General features: G+C 36.1%; 1 protein-coding gene across 2 annotated transcripts; it reads left to right on the top strand.

Annotated features, from left to right (window-relative positions):
• Positions 1-353: 353 nt before the first annotated feature.
• LOC149822176 (putative serine/threonine-protein kinase PBL19) lies at positions 354-20,619 on the top strand. 2 transcript variants are annotated; one of them, XM_089980949.1, is made up of 4 exons: positions 364-1,084; positions 1,977-2,237; positions 9,300-9,422; positions 19,708-20,619. In XM_089980949.1, exons 1-4 carry the CDS (start codon positions 665-667, stop codon positions 20,332-20,334), a joined length of 1,431 nt encoding a protein of 476 aa, XP_089837075.1. In that variant the 5' UTR covers positions 364-664; the 3' UTR covers positions 20,335-20,619. The 2 variants fall into 2 exon arrangements, with proteins under 2 accessions (XP_089837076.1, XP_089837075.1); XM_089980950.1 differs by lacking the exon at positions 9,300-9,422 and having other exon boundaries at positions 354-1,084.
• Positions 20,620-22,232: the final 1,613 nt, after the last annotated feature.

Genomic DNA, 22,232 nt, shown 5'->3' with positions numbered 1-22,232 from the left:
TTGTTCTGGTGCATCCCGCTATTCAAACACGCCCCCAGTTTTCCGGCTATCTTCAGAACTTGGTCCCACTGTAGGTGGACAAGGCTCATTGAAGCCGGTCGGTTTCAGGGCGGGGGGTTTCCTTTCCCTTCAACTCCTGTGGGATCCTCGGTTGGTGCCTCAGTGTGCAATCTCTCTCTCCCTCTCGTTAGTCCATCCGCCAACAACTAATTGACTAAGACTCAAGCAGACAGTAGTTGAGAGTTTCGCTCCTGGGCCACGAGAGAGAGAGAGAGAGAGAGAGAGAGAGAGAGAGAGAGAGAGAGACGTATGCCGTCAGACGAACGTCAGTACAACGTACGTCTGCGGAGATCCCTCGCTGCTCCTCTTTCCTGGTTTCCCATGGACCTCCGTTCCATCTCACCAACAACGCTCCCCAGTCTAGTCTTCAGGCGGGACAGGTGAAATCCATTATTAGCTCCCCCCCGTTTCCAACTCTTTCCCTCCCCCTCCAATTTTTCTTTTTCCCTTCTTTCCCACCATACCCACTAATCCTTTCCCCTTGTTTTTTTGGGGGTTTCTTATTTGGGTGAGAACCTCTCTCGCGTTTTCCCTCCCATTTTGGTTCGTTCTAGATGATACCCACAACTTCTTTTGTGAGGAACATCGATCCACTGTGGCGAAAATGACGTGCTTCGGATTCTTGAAGGAGATACCCGAAGTGTTGAAGTCGAATCTCTCGAATTTGAAGAGGGGTGGGAAGCATTCGACGGTGGTGTCGACGAATTCGAAGAACTCGAAATCGGAAACGCAGATTTCGGCCAATGAAGGGCAGAAGACAGGGGGATCAGAGAAGACGGGGGGATCGGAGGAGAAGACGAGGGGATCGCGGCGGAGCGTCATGGAGCTCTACGAGGAGAGAGCACGAAATCTGCGGGCGTTCACCATCGCGGAACTGAAAGCGGCGACGAACAATTTCTCGCTGGAGCTTAGGATCGGGGAGGGCGGGTTTGGGTCCGTGTATAGAGGGTACATCAAGCCTGCTGATGGCTCGGGCGATCGGATTCTTGTCGCTGTGAAGAGACTCAACAGAAATGGTTTGCAGGTATTGATTGAATTCATAAATTCTGTGAACAGTTTTTAGGATTATTTTTGTCTGTGAGGGTAACAATTTCTATTTTCTGTGGCGTCTAATTATGAGCAACAATTTGTTGTTCTTGCTGCTGGCTGTTGCTTTCGCGAATTATTGTTGGCAGTTTTTTATGGGTTTCTTGGTCAAATATACTAAACCCGGACGGAGTTTGTGTTATTACATGGGTTTGGTTTGTGAGAAATCGATGCAGTTGTCATCTGATCCTTCATGGGTTTAGTCGTATCCGTAAGGTTGGTTTAAGAATTTATTGTTCTTTGAGAGATTCTCTCCACAGTTCAATATTGGCTTAGAATTGAATGGCTTGCATGTGGATGTGGTAGAATGAGAAATAATCCATATTGATTGAATGTGACAGGAACTTAGTTCAGGCTAAAGTAGTTTTGAATATCATTACTGAAAATAGTCATCAGCTATGATGGCTGTGTTGTCTATTAATAGTTCATCTGCAGTTGGAGCTAAAAGAGGGAGCGTAAACTGAAAATGTGGAGACCTTAGGACAGCTAACGTAGAAACTTATGTGTACGGACTATGGAAGCATAATCTGACGGTGTGGTGTGCATGTTTGGGAAGTGTTCATCATGGTGTGGCACTTTAATGCTGGAATATACTTAATGCAGGTTGTCAAATTTTCGTATCTATTTTTAGAGCTCATGGTTTTGAACGTGATATAATTTCTCATGTAATTTTTGTCTTTTTTACGCCCCTTCATACTCTCTTCTTAAAATCAATAAAGCTCGGTTCTCCTCCAATGAAGAAAAAGAAATTGTGCGCAGCTTATCTTTCCCAAGAATTTACCCATTCCTGATGAAGCTTGACTTAAATCTTTTTTGTGTTTCTATGTTAGGGTCACAAGGAATGGGTGGCAGAAGTTCATCTTCTTGGTATAGCTGATCACCCAAATGTGGTAAAACTCATTGGATATTGTGCTGTTGATGGGGAAAGAGGGATCCAACGATTGTTGGTTTATGAATTTATGCCAAACAGAACCCTTGATGACCACCTGTTTAACAGGGTTTTTCCTGTTCTTTCATGGGATAAGAGACTACAAATGGCACTGAGTACAGCTCAAGGGTTGGCCTATCTCCATGAAGAGTTGGAAGTCCAGGTATTCTTGATCACAAACTATCTTGCATATTTATCATTATTACATTCTTATCTTTTGCTGTCCCTTTATGTTGAGTAGGGATGTTCATCTAATTCATATTGATAACTGATTCTATGAATTTTTGTTCTGGTTTGATATGGAGGTTTACTTGCTAAAGTTGAAATTAGCCGACTCTTTTCTCACCAGTGCACTGTGTAGGGACATCAACAGTATGGGTTTGGGTTGGATATCTGACTGACCTGAACCCGTTTATCGGTACTACTTAAAAAGTATAAAAATTCTAGTGAGAATCGAACCCTTGATGTGAGGAGACAGCGCCCTATGCAATGTAAGGATAACTGCCCACCCCGTTGGATGCTTGTGATAGTTGTGCAGAAAATAATTTTTTGATAAACTTGAAATAGAACTGACCCAAATTGCCTCCTTAATTAGATTTCAGTTTGGATTCGGTTTTTGTTTAAGCAGTTAGACTCGGATTCGGTTTGTGTCATTTTTTATTCGAACCCGAATCTGAATCCGACTCCGGTTGGAGCATATCCGATTAGCCGGATTTGGTAACACCTACATCCGACCTGAATCTAACCTGTTTACATTCCTAACCATATGTAGCGTGGGTTTGATATTTGCCTTGTTTTCACATAGCCATTGAAAGCAAGGTTGTATGTATCGTATCGTAACCCGTATCGGTCGGGCCCATAGTTACATCGTATCATATCGTAAACGTATCATAAAGTTTTAATAAAAAATTTCAAAAACTCCAAAAAATCAAGAAAAACCAGAAAAAATTAGCAAAAATTCTAAAAAAATCATATCACATGAAACAATGATGAATTGCACAAAATACAACCATAAAATCATATATGAAACATTTATATCTCTATGAGCCACATAAGACATCAACTAATATAAAATCATAGATAATATTGCATACATATCTAATAAGAACAATGAAAAATATTAAATATCTTGCAATGAAGAACATGACACAAGACTCATACTTTCATATTACATAACAAAACAAAATAACCAAGTTTATGAACAATTAAGTGTTAAATAACCAAGTTTTTTTAAACCATATTACATAAAACCTCAATAATCATAATCATCTTCTCCATCATCATTATCTTCTTCTTCTCCTCCTTGACATCCACATAGTCTTCAAGATACGTGGGGTCATCATCATCTACCTCTTGTGCTTATTCCATGTTAATCCACTTATTGTCCTCTTCATTCAAAAGAGCCTCTGCTTCTTCTTCAACCCATGCATCTAATTTATCAAAATGTTCCAAACTGATAAGATCAAATTGCTCTTTGTGCTTGTTGATAACTTTTCGATTTGCCTAAAAAGATGACATGAAAAAAATTAAAACTAGTTGGGTTTTGAATGAAAATGACAAATAAACATTATAATTTTATATGCCTCTGTCTCAGTCGTAAGTTGTAGCGAACATAAACGAGGTCATTGAGCTTTTTGTGCTCCAATATGTTTCTTATTTTGGTATAAATTTGCTCAAAGACACTCAAGTTTCTCTCGCATTCACTTGCACTACATGTTTGTCTAAGAATGCGAATGACAAAAGCTCTCAAATTTGGAATATCATTTCCAAACCTGGCCCACCACACGTTTGAAAAAAAAATAAGAAAATGAGAAATCAATAAGACAATAACTAGTATACAATCATACAAAACATCATAACTAAATAAAAATATGAAATTAAAATTGAAATAGACAAAATAAATTACCTATATGTATCATAGCATGGTTTCACACTGCTTCCGAGATCCCCATATCATACAATGCATTATCATAAGTTTTTATTTTCTCATGAATTTGATTTTGAATGCTATAATTAGGGTTCAACATTTCAATGCAATCCAAAAGTCCCCTGTTGACTTCTCTGTTCATTTTAAACATAAGGAAATATCTAAATATAGGATTTAAATAATATGCTGTAACATGAAGAGATTGATGAAGTTGTCCAATATGATCAATGATATTCTATATAGGTATATACAATCTTTTCTTTCCCTTCAAATTATCTTTAATGACCTCATAGAGATAATCTATAGCTGGTACTTCATTGTTAAGCAATCAAAGCACCTTCACCAAAGGTATAGTTACTCTATGTTACAGGGATTCGGCTAGCAGGGTGCCGCACCCGCGTTGACGCGACTCGACGCGGGTGTGGGTGCGGCACCGGGTGTGGTCAACCTGACCCTGGGTGCGTTGACCGCACCCAAGGTCATTTTTGTCCATTTTTTTTGACCCGCGCCGGGGGGAGCCCCCGGACCCCCCTTCCTGCAAGGGCAAAAACAATGAATCAGGCTCCACAACTCATCACTTTCATCTTTGGGAACAACCATATAAGATAAAAAAATGGTAAAAAGTAAGTTGGGCATAAATGTCATGGACCTTAAGAGCTACCATACATTTATACATATACACTATATATATGTACATTTTTGCCCCTGCCGCACCCCCGCACCCGTTTTTTTTGGAAGTGCCGAATCCCCGCACCCGCACCCTCACCCATGTGACATAGGTTATTCTCAACAACTTCATGTATGAATCCCAAAATTCACTTCTAAATACAATATCTACAATTTCTTTAGGCTTTCTTTTTTGTACATGGGGATATGCATTCCACTCATTTGATGAAAACATTTTTTTAGTGCAACTCTATTCTTTACTAGACTTTACACTGTAAAAAAATTCGTAGCAAATCTAGTAATTGCACTACGAATCAACTCAACACCACCAATGTACTTTCTCATTATACTCAAAACCCATGCATGATTGTAAATAAATTTAATAATTTTTTTGCAGTATTCAACTGTCTGATGTACCTCATTTATGTTGCCGATGTCCACAAACATGAGGTCTATGCAATGGGCAATACACATGTATGCCAATTCTTTACCTGCTGCCCTATAATTTGGTGCGTTGTCAGTAATGAACTGTACAATGTTTTAAGGCGGAACCTCTTTCACAATCTGGTAAAAAATCCTCAGCAATATATCTATTGTCTTGGGTGTATCAGACAAATCAATTGATTTCAAAAACACAATTCTTTTAGGGCAATAGACAAGAAAAATTTTCAAGGTCATCGACTTTATGTCTGTCTACCCATCTGCCATGATGCTAAACTCAGTTTCTCTCCATGACTGCATCATCTCATCATAATAAGCCTTCACTTCATTCACATTAGCATATACAATCTTTTCTCTTAAAGTATGATATAAAGGCATCTTATATTCAGGCCCGATACTAGTTATGATATCTGCCATGACCTAAAAATAAAATGAATTTACCACATTGAAATGAATGCAAGCATCGAAAAACCATCTTCCAACCGCGACATTCGCCTGCTCGACTAAATGTTGAGGAGTCATAGCAATACGAATGTCATGTTACGCCCTAGGGATAATCTTAGGAGGAAAAAGCTCCTAATAGAGCCTCTAGCTCTACCTCCTCTTGAAGAACTCCTTCCTATTCCTCTTTCTCCTCTTATTCTTTTTGTGCCCGCGACACTACTACTAGTACCAGCCACATTCCCTTCACTGCAGAACTTCTTACTTATGATGCTACGCTAAGAGTTGTAGGATCAAAAGTATGGAGCTCATCTTTGTCCTCTCAGAGCTTCACATACCCCATTTCTGCCCCACTCATCTTTTTTTTGTCATTTTTGTCTTAAACCAGTAAGTAATTGCTGGCATTGCCATTTTATAACATCCGACAATTTTCTTGACATGCAGGCCGCAACATTATGATGCGTCCCAATTAAATGATGCTTCAACCGAGAGATACCACCCGAAATAACAATATGACAATAGTTGCACTCGATTTTCAACCGGTTTTCACTCATTATTCGAGTGCCCCATTTCCATGTTGAATCATTTAATGCCATCTCTCCCCCCCCCCCCCCCCCCCAAAAAAAAAAAAAAACAAAACTCAATAAAAAGGAAAAATTAGTTTTTTTTATCATAAACCACTTCCTTGAATGAAAAAATGGTGGAAATGCACTCTTACTTGATGAAATCGCAAAATCCCTCTCCCTTGCGCACATATCGACTCCTAAATTGCTCTCACGAATTTGAGGGTGTGTGGATACCTCTCTAATGGCTTCTACACAAATGAGGGAGTTGCAAGAGGTTTTTAAAACCCAAAAATGAAAAAATTATTTTTTGGCCCTTTTTAAGTGCGCGGAGCCCTATATCGTATGATACATACGATAGTACACACTCGTATCACGATACGAGTGCGTATCATATCGTTTTCCTTCGTAGTTATGATATGTATCATACCGTATCATACAATACGGACAACCTTGATTGAAAGTATTATGGTTGAGCAATTTAAGGTTAACAAAGTATGGAAATGTGCTTAATTTGTTTAGGGTTGAGTTGGGACAAGTTTGGTGGTATTTTAAGAGAATATTCAAGAGATACATAGTTATATATGCTATGTTGTTTTTTTCTTGGTGGGTTTTTAGGCTTTTGCTTCGGCAAGTTCTCTAATTTCTAGTTGTTCTAGTCTTCATGTCTTGGGTGTTGTGTCCCTTTAATAATTTTTCCAAGCAGAGATTGGAGTTTCTTTCTCCCTTTTTGCGGGGTTGCTCTAATAATTTTGCAGTTGCATATGTTGGTTAAAATGTTTTAATTTTGGTAGATGTTTTAAATCTGTTAATATGGCATATAATCATGGTGTCATTTCCAGCTTTTTTGTTTGCTTGCTTGGTGTTGTTTCCTGAAATGTGGCTATTTTTTTTTTTTACTGATGCTATTTTAAGAGAATATTCAAGAGATACATTGTTATATATGCTATGTTGTTTTTTTCTTGGTGGGTTTTTAGGCTTTTGCTTCGGCAAGTTCTCTAATTTCTAGTTGTTCTAGTCTTCATGTCTTGGGTGTTGTGTCCCTTTAATAATTTTTCCAAGCAGAGATTGGAGTTTCTTTCTCCCTTTTTGCGGGGTTGCTCTAATAATTTTGCATTTGCATATGTTGGTTAAAATGTTTTAATTTTGGTAGATGTTTTAAATCTGTTAATATGGCATATAATCATGGTGTCATTTCCAGCTTTTTTGTTTGCTTGCTTGGTGTTGTTTCCTGAAATGTGGCTATTTTTTTTTTTTACTGATGCTCTATGCACCGGTGCCTTATCCCCTACTTTCTTTTCCTCAAAAGAACAAAAAGTGACATGCCATATAATCCTTTTTTTTTCATGAAAATCTCAATAACTTCTTTCTGCAGGCATGCTTTTATTTCCTAACATCTTTCTTTATGGCAGTATTTATGAAATTTTGCAGCTCTTCAGTGGACCGCTTTGCTAGGTGAAGCTAACACAAATTAAATTGTTAGTTTCCTATGTAAGGGATTCATGTTTATGGCATTATCAACAAAGTTAATTTTGTGGCATACACAAATGCCAAGGTACTCAAAAGTCAAAACTAACACTAAAACTTGGGAAATTTCTCAATCCAATTTCATTTCTCTTCTATGTCACATAGGTGCGTGTGTGACGATGCGACATTTAAAAAAAACTTTGGTGCGGGGGTGCGGGTAGGGTGTATATATATATATATATAAATTTTTTAACAGTTTTAAGTTAATACTAATGAAATAAAAATGATTATCATATCATCAATTCATCATGTATAAATTCATGCAATAAATGAAATTAACAATCTACAATTGCTATTCTTCATCAATAAAAATAACACCACAATTAAATCAACCATAAATATATTATGGCTACACTAAGTGAATTAAGAAAACAGGAAAAAATCCAACAAGTCAAGCAGAAAAAAAGTAAATTATACTAATAAAAGAAAAGCAAACAATGCATAATTTCATACCAAAAGTATATCATACACAATGTTAAACCTGGGTTCACCATAGTTGAACCCAAGCATGGGTTCACCAGTAGGCATGGGTTCGATTCTGGTGAACCCATGCCTGAGTTCACCAATGCCGAACCCAACACGCTTGGGTTCGGCTCTGGTGTACCAAAGCTTGGTTTCACCAGAGGTTCGACCCTTGCACCAACGCAGGGAGGAGGAAGAAGGAGAAGGAAGAAGAAGAAAGAGAGGAGGCAGAGGAGAAAGAGAGAGAGGTACTTGTGGTTGTCGCCGCCAATGTTGGAAGAGGAGGGGAGGAGGAGTCAGGGGTGTGCTCTAATACCCACCGCCACTTTTTTTTTGGACCAAAATGGACTCAGTCAAAATTGGCCGAGTCCATTTTGGACAAACTTTATCCTGTGTGCAGGTTGACCGCACCCGGTGTGGAAAAATTTCATATTTGCCGCATCGGGTGTCGCACCCGCGTCACGTCGAAGCGGGTGCGGCGGCCTCTAAGGAGAGTCTGTGTGACATAGTTTCTCTTTTAGCTCCAGGAGTTTTTTTGTGACAATCACTTGAAATAGAACAGATTTTAGAGGTTTGTGTGATGGCTGGATTTTTGGAGTCACTCAATCTTACTTGGAGGGTTGAGTTTAAATTTTTCTGTGGTGATCTCTGACTTGTCTAAGAAAAGAGAGAAACAGGGCATGAAAAAGGCATTGTTGTTATGTTAGCTAGATCATCGGAACGGTAAGAGTTAATTTTGTAATTTATCACCGAGTGGCGAAGCATGGAAGAACAAAGAATGGTAGCAGCATGTCTAAGTGGAAAATCTGAAAAATGCACTGTTCCAGTTAATGTTTAGATATCAACCTCAAACATTTTTTACGGGTCATTATTTTTAATGGGATCTTGTACCAAGTTTTGTCAGGACAGCATCCATTGATTTGGCTGAGTAAACAATGATTTAGTTAATTTTCTGCTTTGATGGGGCCAACTGTTAATGCTTGGGTCTATGGCGATAAGTTAGACAAATGAAAGAATGATTTCTCTTGGGCACAGTTTATGTGAATGCAGGTTCATGTAGCTCTACCTGTTCACCATTTTCTATGAACATCAAACATCTAGTCTTCAGTTCCTTGTGTAGAAGAGATGAGAGGTTATGGGTCATGCAGTTATCAGTTGTGCTTGCAAATGACTGGATTAGTATTTAATACTTTTGCAGGTCATATTCAGAGACTTCAAAGCATCAAATGTGTTATTAGATATGGACTTCATGCCAAAGCTGTCAGACTTTGGTCTTGCTAGAGAGGGGCCAACAGCAGGGCGCACCCATGTAACCACAGCTGTATGTATTGTCTGAGCAATATAGTGTGCTTTCTATTTAGTTCATTAATTATTTAAATCTGTCTGATTACGAGTAATTGCTAGCTCATAGTGTATGAGTCATGCAGGTCTATCGTTCATGATTTCAAAATTTTAAAATTTATGATAATTGCCCCTCCAAGTTGGAGATTCAATTCAATTTGTGGACATGGGTTTTGCTAACTTTTTGGAAAGAAACACTTTGGGAACTCAGATCCCCAAGAGCCTTTTCAATATTAATTTTGTTTAGAATAGCTGGATTTGTGTATAAGCTGACAATTGTTAAGGATCACTTTTGATTAAAATTGAGGCTTATTGACATTTATCAAGGCTCAGGCCAGATCTAAGCGTCTCTTTCCAGATTTCTCCATAAGGAACCCATACCAGGTCTAGGTCCAAATTTCAGTGGATATATGAAGAAATAGATATAGGTTTGAATAATTTGATCCTGTCTACCAGATCCAAGTGAATGGATTCTGGTTGGTTTTAATCTTTAAATATACTTGGACCAGTCCAAATATATTCTTCTGGAGTAAACCCCCATTTATTTGCAAGCAAGAGTCAGATACTGAAATTTCTGAAGGGATCTAGGAATGGTTAAAAGTACATGGTACCTAGTTTTCTCTTATAAAATTTTGGAAGCATGGAAGAAGTGTGTGGTTTCACGCTTTTGGAGCAAGCTTCCTTGGGAAGTGAGCTGATATTTTTAGAAGCTTCCAGTAACTTTGGGAATTAGACAATGTCTGTAGCAATTTTCAATTGGCCTCCTAATGGTCCTTGCTAGCCTGAAAAAGAAAAAGAATGATAATTATTATGCTGATGGCTGACCATGTGCTATTGGCAGCTGCTATACATGTCAGCAGCAGCAAGGTAGCACCATTATTGCTCTATCAAAAAGGTGGTGAGATAGAAGGGAACAAAAACATTATCAATAGGAGAATGCAGAGGTCAACGAGAAATTCTTTATTTTTCTTTTCTTTTTATCTTGTGCAGTAGTTCTAACCTTTTCTTTAAGTGGTCATAATGGAATAGCACCTCATCCAGCCCTTGGATACTCTTGTAATATGTAGACACTTCCATGAGAATCATGGGTTATGACAAATTATCTATTTTGATTGAATTATGCACTTCTATTGTTGTTTTCAGCGTAGGTGATATTGCTGTCACAAAATAACATGAAACCCAAGACATTCCAAATCATAGTCCAAATGCCAATCAAAATGTATTTGAATACTCACAATATACAAACTTGATGCAAGTTGTATGAATAAATGATTTCATTCATAATAATGAATAATAAAATAGATAAAAGAAATAAATATATAAGGACACAATACACTGAAAAACACACAAAAAACCAAAAGCTACCCATCATTCTCTCACCTTACAAAGGCACCCACCCACCCATATATATAGAGAAAAGAAGGGAGACCATTCTAGTCCAACGGCTAGATGTTTAGCCATTGGCCGTTGGACCAGCAGTCCAACAACTAGCCCAAGTTAACCAATAGTTGATCGAACTATGAGTGTAGCTGAGATGCGTATGCTTAGATGGATGTGTGAAAATACAATAAAAGATAAGATTCAAAACGAGGAGATATGTAAGAAGGTAGGCATTGCATCCATTGAAAATAAGATGAGAGAGAATTGTTTACGGTGGATTGGACATATTCGACGAAGGCCTAATGATGCTCCAGTTAGAAGGATGGATTAATGGGAAAATATATTAGTTAAAAGAAGTCAGGGTAGGCCTAAGAAGACTTGGATGGAGATGATAGGAAAGGATATGAATGCTTTGAAGTTTGAACCTCATCGAGGACATGGCATTTGATAGAAATGATTGGAGGAGAAGGATTCATGTGGAAGACCCAGAATGATTTTCTTTTTTGGTTCATATCGCCGACCCCAATTGTTTTGGGATGAAGGCGTAGTTGTTGTTGTTGTATATATATAATACCTATAAATACATATACAATATGATATATAGACATATCTTAACATCCTCCCTCAAACTTACGGTGACTCACTGTATGCTTGCAATTACAAAGGAATCCCATTACATAAGATATCAACATGTTCTTCCATAATACAAATTCTTGAAGGGGCTTCTAGATCTTCCTTGATATGCTCGAAATATCTCTAGAATCATCAATAACACCAATATTTTGAGATTAAGTAGAGCAAAACAAGAGCAATCCAATTAGAAATAACTATATATATATATATATATATATATATATATATATATATATATATATATATATATATATATATATATATATATATATATATGGAGAGAGGATGGTCAAAGACACAAAAATACAATATATAAAAAATAATTATTTAAGACAATTTAACGTTTTTTCAAAATTATGATCATTTTAAGTAAGAATTAATCTTGAAAAACCATTAATTTCAAACACGATAGTCATTAAGAGTCTCATCTCAATATATAATTTTAAGAAATCATAGTTCTTAATTCATAATTGCATATTATAAAAAAGAGAGATGTATGTATAAAATATCTCAAGGATAAGTTCATAAATCATTAATTACTTGAAATCATTCCTGAAAACATGCATGTATCACAAAAAGTTCATTTATGCATAAAAGGTATGAAATATGGATTTTCAAACAATACCATGAATAAATAACTCATAAAGGAGTATAAATTACGAATCATTTTTACACAACAGAATATACAAGAAATGATTTCAATCATTCAATAAAGATTTAAGAAAAGACAAATACAAGATCAATTATTACATTTTAGAAGCAATACACAACTAATGCATATATGAATGGACCATGCAATTGTTTAGAATCAACGAAAAAGTCACTTATGGACCAATTCTAAGAAAACCTTTCAAGAGAATAACTTACAAGGATGAAGAGATTTAAAATCCCACAATTATCAAGGAATGTTTAGAGTCTTAGACTAAGAAATCTCATAATGGAGATACACACCAACTCACAAGGAGAGTCACAAGTAAAATATAAGAAATCTTTCATTAACATATGCTTAGAAAAACATTTATTAAAATTATGCAAAACACACAAGACAATCAGTGATGTAATAAATTTAAAATATCCTTGATCATGCAATTAAAGCATATTTAATGCAAGATGCATAAAAAAAATTCAATACCATTTTTCATACAAGAACAAATGAGTTTAGAAAATTTACGAAAAAATCCCACATAACACAATGAATGATATTTGCAAATCTTAACATTAGTTCGACTACCACAATCAATCACCTCACTAGACCTCAAAAATCAAGTTTATCAGCTACTAGAACATGAGCATAACCACAATGTCACTAAAGGGCTAAAAACACGCAAAAAGTGTGAATAGCCTGTAATGAAACAAGGAGTCTTCACACACCTCACTCAAGAGGCACAAATCACCCTTACAAATCGTAGAAAGCACAAAAACCACTAAGGTTTTATGACAAACGCAATCACAAAGTGCACATGCATAAGTCCACTATAGGACAATCCAAAAAGCACTAAGGCTTACACAAACACAAGAGTGCACACAATATCAAAAAAGAGACAACACTTAAAAATAATGAATTTATTCATCAAGGAGCTTCAAAGAAGCTTACAAATACAAAGGGCCTTAAGCCCTTATTTATAGACAAGAGGAGGTCAATAGGGAACCTCCAAATAGATGTTGGGAGGCTCCCAATGGTCATATTTGTGATTGTTGGGTGTACTCCCAATGACTATAAGAAGGCATTTTACAAGAATGCCCTTACATAATGAGATAAAATACAAAAAATTAAAAGAAGAAGAATAAAGAAAAACCTATTTTCTAACATGTACAAAATAACCAAAAATGTCCCTAGTGAGCAACCTAAATTACATTATTAATTATAATTATATATACATATATCTTGAATATATATATATATATGTATGTATAACTATCTATGAAATTATACATATAACTTAACACCCCCCTTCAAACTTACACTGATGTAACCGAAAGTTTGCAAATAGAACCCATGTCTGTAAAAGTCTTCATAGTCTGCATCATATTTCTTCATTAGTTCCTTCCATTGAAGGATGTATAGTCTTCAATATTTCTGTTCAATCATTTGCTAAAAAATGACTCTTCAATACTTGGGAACCTGTAAATAGATCAGCAAACCAAATATCCCAACTATATAAAAGAACATATATATCATAAAAACAAAGAACATTTTAAAATATTATTTGTTCAAAATATATTGATATTGTGGCATAAATCATTAATCACTTTAAACATTCATGAAAACAATAATGGAAATATGCATAATACCCCAATACTTAAAAATGAGAAAGTAAAACCTACTAGAAAAACTTTAGAGTCATGCATAAGATGTGAAAAACTCAAGAAACATCCAACAAATAAAAAAGTTAACTTTAGGATAATCAACACATATTTATCAAGAAAAAACACATTAATGCATGCAAGACATGAAATAGGATTTGTTGAGTAATATTAATACCATGAATAAATGACTCACAAAAAGGTGTTTAAATTATAAAATCCCACAAAGAAGAGTATTTGACTCATAAATAGATTTCCTTTTGAGAACAAATCATTTTTATACAACGGAAAATATAAGAAATAATTCAAATCATTCAATAAAGGTTAAAATAGACAAATATAACAAACATGGATCAATCAAACATTATGTTTTAGAAGCAGTATTAATCATGCATATATGAATGAATCATGCAATAGTTTAGAGCCAATGAAAGAGTCGCTTATGGACCAATAAAAACTTTTCTAAGAGAAAATAACTTATAAGAGATTTAAAATTCCACAAATCTCACGAAATAATATTTTTATAAATAGTAATATATATACAAAACACACTAGGCAGCCTATCATGAAACAAATTTAAAGTGTCCTTAATCATGCAATTAAAGCATATTCGATGCAAAATGCATGAAAATATTTTAATTACCATTTTTCATATAAGGATAAATAAGTAATAAAAATTCAGAAATTTTGTGGAGAAATTTAAAAAATCTCATATAAGACAATGAATGATGTTTGTAAATCTCAACAATAGTTTGACCATCACAAACAATCACCTCACTAGACCTCCAATCCTCAAAATCAAGTGTGTCAGCGACTAGAACAAGAGCATAAACATAAAACCACTAAAGGGCCAAAGACACACACACAAATGTGTGTATAAATAGCATGTCTCTTTCTCAGCGCATCGAAGTTTTGCAACCTCTTCTCAAAGGGCAATCCGTGACCGGTGCTACTGTCTCCACCTCTCCTCCTCCAGGTATGGATCCTTGGCTATTAGATTCAGGCACTTCATTTCATTTGACTTATGATGGATATATACCCTTTGATTGTAGTAATATTTCTAGTAAAAGAAATGTGTTTACGACTGATGGAACCTCTCTTGATATTAAAAAAATTGAAAATTTTAAAAATTCTCCCAATTTTAGTATTCCAAAAATAAGAATTGTTCGGAAATTTAATTTAAATTTGCTTTTTGTTTCTCAAATCACTGATCATGGATGTAGTCTCCTTCACTTCTAACCAATGCTTAATACATGATCTTCAATCCGGGAAGTAGATTAGGGAAAGGGCGAGACTTGTATTACATGGATTAGTTGAAATTTTCCAACAAAACCTTTTGCCTTAATGTTAAAAAATTAGATAAAGTTTTGTGGCATCAAATACTAAGTCATCCTAGTATGTAAAAATTATCCAATGTTCCTCGTCTGACGACATTTTGTAATGAACAAATTCAATGTACTGATTGCATTCTTGCTAAAATGAAATCAATTCCATATCAAGAAAGATCCTTTTTTACTTCTAAACCTCTTGAATTGATTTACTCTGATGTTTGGGGCCTTGCTCTTGTTGCCTCCAAAGGAGGATACACTTATTATGTTGTCTTTATGGATGATTACTCTAGCTTTACATGGATATATTGTCTCAAACATAAATATGAAGTATTTAAAAACTTAAAAAAATTTCACTAGTCATAAATCTTTTGAAAAGTAATATGTATACTTTTCGTTATGATTCAGGAGGGAATATATGTCCAATGATTTTCAAAAGTATTTAAGTGAGAATGAAAATTTTCACCAAAGGTCATGTTCTAATACACCACAACAAAACGGTTTAGCCGGAAGAAAACACCTGTAATAGAGACCACTAGAACCTTGCACATATCTAAGGGTGTTCCAAAACATTTTTGGGCTAAAGCAACTCTCACTGTAGTTTATCTTATAAATATGGTACCTTCTTAAAAAAATCAAAATCTTTCACCCTGTGAAAAGATTTATAAGGTTACCCCCGATTATTTTAGACTGAGAATCTTTGGGTGTAGATGGTTTGTGCTTACTCACAAAGATGATAAATTATCTCCAAAAGCTATCGCATGTGTATTTTTAGGTTATGGATAAAGTCAAAAGGGGTTTAGGTGTTATGATATCTAAAATTACAAATTATATATTTCTAGAAATGTTATATTTTTAGAACAAAAAAATGGATTTGATACTAACATATAAAAAAATGAATATTAAAAGTTTAAATTCCTTGAAAAAATATTCAAATATAAAAGAACAATAAACTATAACCATTAGGCACTCAATAGGACTACATAGAGCTCCAGATAGGTTTGTGCCATATGATTCATTTGAGCATCATTACTAAGCCTGTTTAGTAAAAATCTTTTCGTATTTTGAACCTGCTACATATAATCAAGCAAAGGACTATCCTAAATGGAAAAATGACATGAATAGAGAGATTAGAGCTTTGGAAAAATTAAAAAACTTGAGAACTAACAGACATACCAATCAATAAGAAAACAATAGGCTTTAGATGGGTTTTTAAAGCTAAAACTAAAAGTGAGGGAACTCTAGAAAGGCATAAAGCTAGGTTGGTAGCCAAAGGATATACTCAAGAATATGTGATTAACTACGATGAAACCTTTGCTCCCCTAGCCAGGATGACCACTGTTCGAATCCTAATAGTTGTGGCTCCTATTAGGAAATGACGAATTTATCAAATGGACACTTAAAATGCATTTTTAAATGATGAATTAAAAGAAGAAGTATATATGGATCCACCCTGTGGATATTAAGTTCCTAAGGAAAAAGTTCTTCATCTTAGAAAGACTTTATGTGGTCTTAACAAGCTCCAAAGGCTTGGTATGATCGCTTTAGTTCTCTTATGATCAAACTTGGATATATTTCTTGTTACACTAACGCTGCTTTGTTTGCTAAGAATTCCGATGTAGGTATTGTTATCCTACTGCTTTATGTTGATGATATGATCATAACTGGAGGAGATATCAAATTAAATTTATTCTTAAACAAATTTTTGAGATGACTGACCTTTGTTTTTTTAGGTTTTTTTTAGGGATTGTGGTTGCATATTCTCCTAGAGGATACTTGTTATCTCAGTCTAAATTTCTGCTGAAATTATTGTCAGGTTTGGAATCACTGACGACAAAAAGAGTGGACACACTCGAAGTATTAAACTCGAAGATGAAAATTGATGTTGGAACTCCACTGGATGATCCTATTCTATATCGACAGATGATTGGGGCATTAACATATTTGACTATTACCAGAGCATACATATCACATGCAGTTCACACATCCAATCAATTTCAACACTCTCCTACCACTATGCACATAAGTGTTGTTATGTGTATTGTTAGATATCTGAAAAATTCTACTTCTAAAGGATTATTTTAATCTTCTTTACCTCTTGATTTAATTGCATACTCTGATTCTGATTTGGGAGGAGTCCCTAATGACAAGCATTCAACTACTGGTTTCTGTGTTTTTGTAGGAGATTCTTTGGCATCATGAAAGTATAAAAAGCAATAAAAAGTATCTCTATCCTCTACATAAGCCGAGTATTAAGCTATGACAACTACCACATCTGAAATTGTATGGTTGAGGCGTCTTCTTAAGGATATGAGAGTGACTATGACAGAGCCATCACGATTATGTTGTGACAATAAGAGTGTCATCTAACATTGCTAAAAATCATACTTTTTATGAGCGCACTAAACACATTGAGATGAACTATCATTATGTTAGCGAAGAATTTTTGAAGAAGACTATTTTGTTGCCGCATGTGACCTCAAAATATCTGCTTGCAGTCTTCTTCACAAAAGCTTTGCCTTCCCTGAGGTTTCGTTTCTTGTTAGACAAAGTTTCAGTCATCCCATTGTAACTTTGAAGGGGAGTGTTAATGTGTTAATGTGTGTGTCTCAGGGGCATTTTGGTCTTTTTACATGTAAATTCACAATAAGTGTTTATCTTTATTTTTTTCTTTTTATTTTCTTTAATTTAGTTTTTTGTAAATATTCCCAGCTTGAAGGGATTTTTGGGAATATTCCCATAGAGTTGTTGGACCCTACTCAACAACTATATTTCTAGCTGTTGGGACCACCCAATGGCTCTATGAAGCCCTCTTCATGTGTATGTATAGGGGTGTGATCCCCGCATTTGCACTGCTTACGCATTTGCACTGCTTACGCACTTGCACTATTTACCTGCTTGCATTGCTTACCTGTTTAACTGCATATCTGCTTTAAACTGCGTAACCTACTGAATTAAATGTACTTAATTCAGTTCCTTGTAGTCTCTCTTGTGCACCTACTAGTTTTTCGCGAAACTAACCCATTCTATGAGTACAAGTGATTTTTAGGTACACTACGGGCGATGGTGCGATTGCAAGATGGCTTCAAGACTTCTTCTTCCTACTCTTAGCTCGCATCCTGGACGCTTGGGTTTGTATCGGATTTCCCTTAGGATATCCGAATCTTGTGAGTTTTGGTTCTTTTAGCTAACGTGCCCAAAGTTGTCAGCTTGCCTTATGATTTATCAAAGAAAAATCTTCCGCTGATTTCATAAACAAACTCTTAAGGAAAGAGATATTTCTAGTCTCTTGCCTGTTTTTCTGAAAAGGGTTCGCAAGTTTGAAATTTGGGGCGTTACAATTTTAGTTATTTTACTAACGGGGATCGGGGATGGGGTGGAGCGGAGTGGGGCGGGGGAAAGCATAAGTCCATCCCCGCCTTCATCCCCACACGGGTTTTTGATTTTAAACTTCATCCCCGGTCCAAACAGGGCGAGGCGGGGTGGGGCCCCATTTTCCCCCGGTCCACTGCCAGCCCTAATTTCAGCCCTTAAGTGGCTTATTTCAATATTGCTTCTGTGTTGGACCCATAAGTGGTCGTCTCTCTTATTGGGTTTTGCCCATAAGTGGCTCATTGAAGAATCATATTGAATAGTGACACTTTCTACTTTGATGAATGGTTAGAGGAAGAGGTGGGTTTTTCATAAGTATATTCCTGTGGTGTTGCTTCTTGTTTTGGAGGTAATATGAGGAGATAACTGCCTCATCAATGAGTGTATCTGTTTCTTAGATAGGCTTGGAATGAATCTATAAATATTGAAGTTTTGATTTGATCTTATTCTCATTTCACCAGAGGGTTGCACCGTGTCTCGCTATATGAAGATGAAATAGACTGCAACAACTCCTTTACCTTTCACTGCAATGACGGAAATTACAGCAATTTGATTTTTTTTCCTTGAAACCATCTAATTTTTGTTTCTATTTTTTTTTTCAAAAATCTGCAAATTAGAAGGATTTGGTGATGCATACTAATGTGATGCAGTTAATTCTTTTAATTATTTTATTTGATGACAAAGTTCCCCACCCAAGAGGGTGATCTGCTGGTGGGATCACCGACACCCTAGCCCTTACAAAGCCTACCCATGAAAGACACCCGCACATCTGGTGGGAGTAGAACATGGACAAAGGGGTCAGCACCTTCCCCCCCGACCTGCTACCACTTGGGCGACCCAGGCGGGTGTCTTTTAATTTTCTTTTTAAAGGGCCATTTTCAGTTGAGTGCATTTCTTTGATGCATCCATCACTTCATAAATCTGATGTCAAACTGCTGGAGAAATTTTAAAATAGTTGGAAGCATAATGAGACAAAGGTAGCCAACAATTAGTGTGCATCTCTGATACCTCCAGAGAGACAAGAGCTTCTGCCATATATTTTGTAGTGAATATCAGATAGTTCATGCGCTTTTTGTTGTTTGATCAGATTTATGATCATGGGAATCTTGGAAGTTAATTGAATATTTTCATGCAGTTTTTATTTGTTTTTGCTTAATTGTGAATCATTAATGTCCCTTTTCCTATATTCAAAATGTAAATTTTTATATCAGCCAACCACAAATTCATGAGCCGACTTCCGTTGAGCAGGTTGTGGGAACATCTGGCTACGCTGCACCTGAATACATTCGGACTGGCCACCTTACAGCCAAGAGTGATGTTTGGAGCTTTGGAATTGTGTTGTATGAACTCCTGACAGGTAGAAGATCAATGGAAAGAAACCGTCCAAAAAATGAGCAGAAGCTTTTGGAGTGGGTGAAGGAGTACCCAGCTGCTAGTAGAAAATTCTGTATGATAATCGATCCAAGACTTGGAGATCACTACTCTCTTGCTGCTGCACAGAGAATGGCCAAGTTAGCAGACAGTTGCCTAGCAAGGTTTTCAAAACATCGTCCAGAGATGAGCAAGGTGGCTGAAAGTTTAATGGAGATTATTGAAATTTCCAAGTGTGGGGACTCTCAGAACATGACACCTCAGCCTGTTAAATCTGATTCTGTTGAGTCTGATGAGAGGCTGGACAAAGACAGCGCATCCGACTGTAAAGATGGTGCAACTGACTATTCGAGAAGGAGGCTCTCTCATATGATAAAAGTGAGGAAAGAAAATGGGCACATTTTTGGCCAGCGGAGGTTTGTGATGATGTCACAACAAGACCAACAGCCCCAGCAGCAGCTGCAGCCGCAGCATCCACATCAGGAGGAACAGATACAGGAATAGTTGCTTTTTCTATGGTTCATGTTGATTCTTTGGTCTGTCTTGCTACGCAATTGTGGCGGCTACAGAAAAGGAGAAATGTTATCCTTCAGGCATGGAGATGATCCTCTGAAGATCTGTGGGTTCACCGTGCAGTGTTGGGTTGTCTGATATATTGTTCAAAAGAATGTAAATGGCTCATGTTTGAAAATTTTGCATGGAGTTTGAAGTGGTGATTCTTAATTTCTTCAAGATTCTGTACATTATCTAAACCTTTGTAAAAGTTGAATATTCCCTTCTTTGTGTTTATATTCCCTTTTTGAGAAGTGAACTTGAATAGTTGAAAGCATTGTATAAATCTAGCATGCACTTGTATTGAACATTTTCAGAATCAGAGGTTATAGGCCCAAGGTCATCTTGTAGCCCAGACCTGCTCATTAGACTGCGATTGTCTGTGTTTCTTATACATTCTTAGTTTTTCATCTCAGAGTTACATATATGGTCTGTCTTCAGCGTCTTGTTTTACAAGTGGGTTCTGAGCAAAATGAGATTTCTTGAGGTTCAGTCCCATGACAAATGCGTGCCTAGCAGCTGAAGACAGTAGGGGACTCTTGTAATCACCAACTTTTGTCTGTTCTTATTTCCTCAATGGCATGTAATTTTTTAATATTTGAATTCTGCAATTTTGAATGACGGGAAAAGAGTTTTATCTTTGTAATTTGAATAATTTTTCCATGATTTCCACCATGGAAAAAACGATTTACAAGTTGGCTACAAAACCATCTACTTTCCCAGGTGAGAACGCGTTTTCACAGCATTTGCTGAATGTGTCAACTGATGTTTCAAACTCTTTCCTGCACACATTTAAACCATGGGAAGACTTGGCCCTTTGGCATTCAAGGTCGGTGTGGGTTTAGGTTTGGACTCCTTTATTGAGTCAAATATGCGCCAACAATTGTAATTAATATGCATAACCACTGAAAAGTAGCATGAGTAACGCTCCTGAAAATCACTTAAATGTCAAGCTCCATCTATCCTTCCTGACTGACAGCAACAAATGGTTCTCATTGTTTACCTAAAGAGATGCCCAATTTTTAGTGTGGAAAAGGATTTGCTTCATTTCAAAAGTATATATATATATATATATATATATATATATATATATATATATATATATATATATATATATATATAGATAGATAGATAGATAGATAGAGAGAGAGAGAGAGAGAGAGAGAGAGAGAGAGAGAGAGAGAGCATATCAATGAAATAAAGAAGAAAAAATAGGACAGGTAATTGGTGTGCATTAATCATCTTAGTAGAACCCTAGCTTGGGGTCAAGTCCTAACCAGGGGAACAGGGGAGAAAAAAAGGAAAGGTGGAGGGACAAAAAGTTGTGGGAAAAGAGGGGTTTGCTTCCCTTCAACGAGGAGATCCTCCTAAAACTTTAAGAGGGTGAAATGTCATAACATTGGGTAAATCTTCTTTACATAAAAGAAAAGCGTTATTTATATTTCTAGAAATCCTTTGGATCCGTGATGTACAAGACTTGGGTCCATAAGGATTCATTTGGATCCCATTTATATTTTAGATTTTTATCATTTGCAACTTTTGTATTTGGATCATTTTGCATTTTGGGTCATTTGTAATGGATATTGAATTTATGTGTTAGTTCAATATCCGGATTTTATTAGATTAAGATACATTTATCTTTTAACAAAGTTATTAAGGTAGGTAGTTTATTTGAATTAAAATTAGGAAGTCTCGCCTATTTATAGACTAGGAGGGGGCTACGTAGATAGGGGTGGATGAGTTGATTGATAATTATTATTTTTCTTCGAATTTCCTATAATTTTCATTATTTCCCTAATTTCCTTTGGTTTTTGTGCGTGCCATCAATATGGATCTCGCTATATCTGATC

Source organism: Nuphar pumila, chromosome 11, assembly GCF_984573655.1.
Source record: "Nuphar pumila chromosome 11, dmNupPumi1.hap1.1, whole genome shotgun sequence".
NCBI lineage: Eukaryota > Viridiplantae > Streptophyta > Magnoliopsida > Nymphaeales > Nymphaeaceae > Nuphar > Nuphar pumila.
The sequence above is the reverse complement of the archived record's forward strand: the minus strand, read 5'-3'. Positions and strand labels throughout refer to the sequence as shown.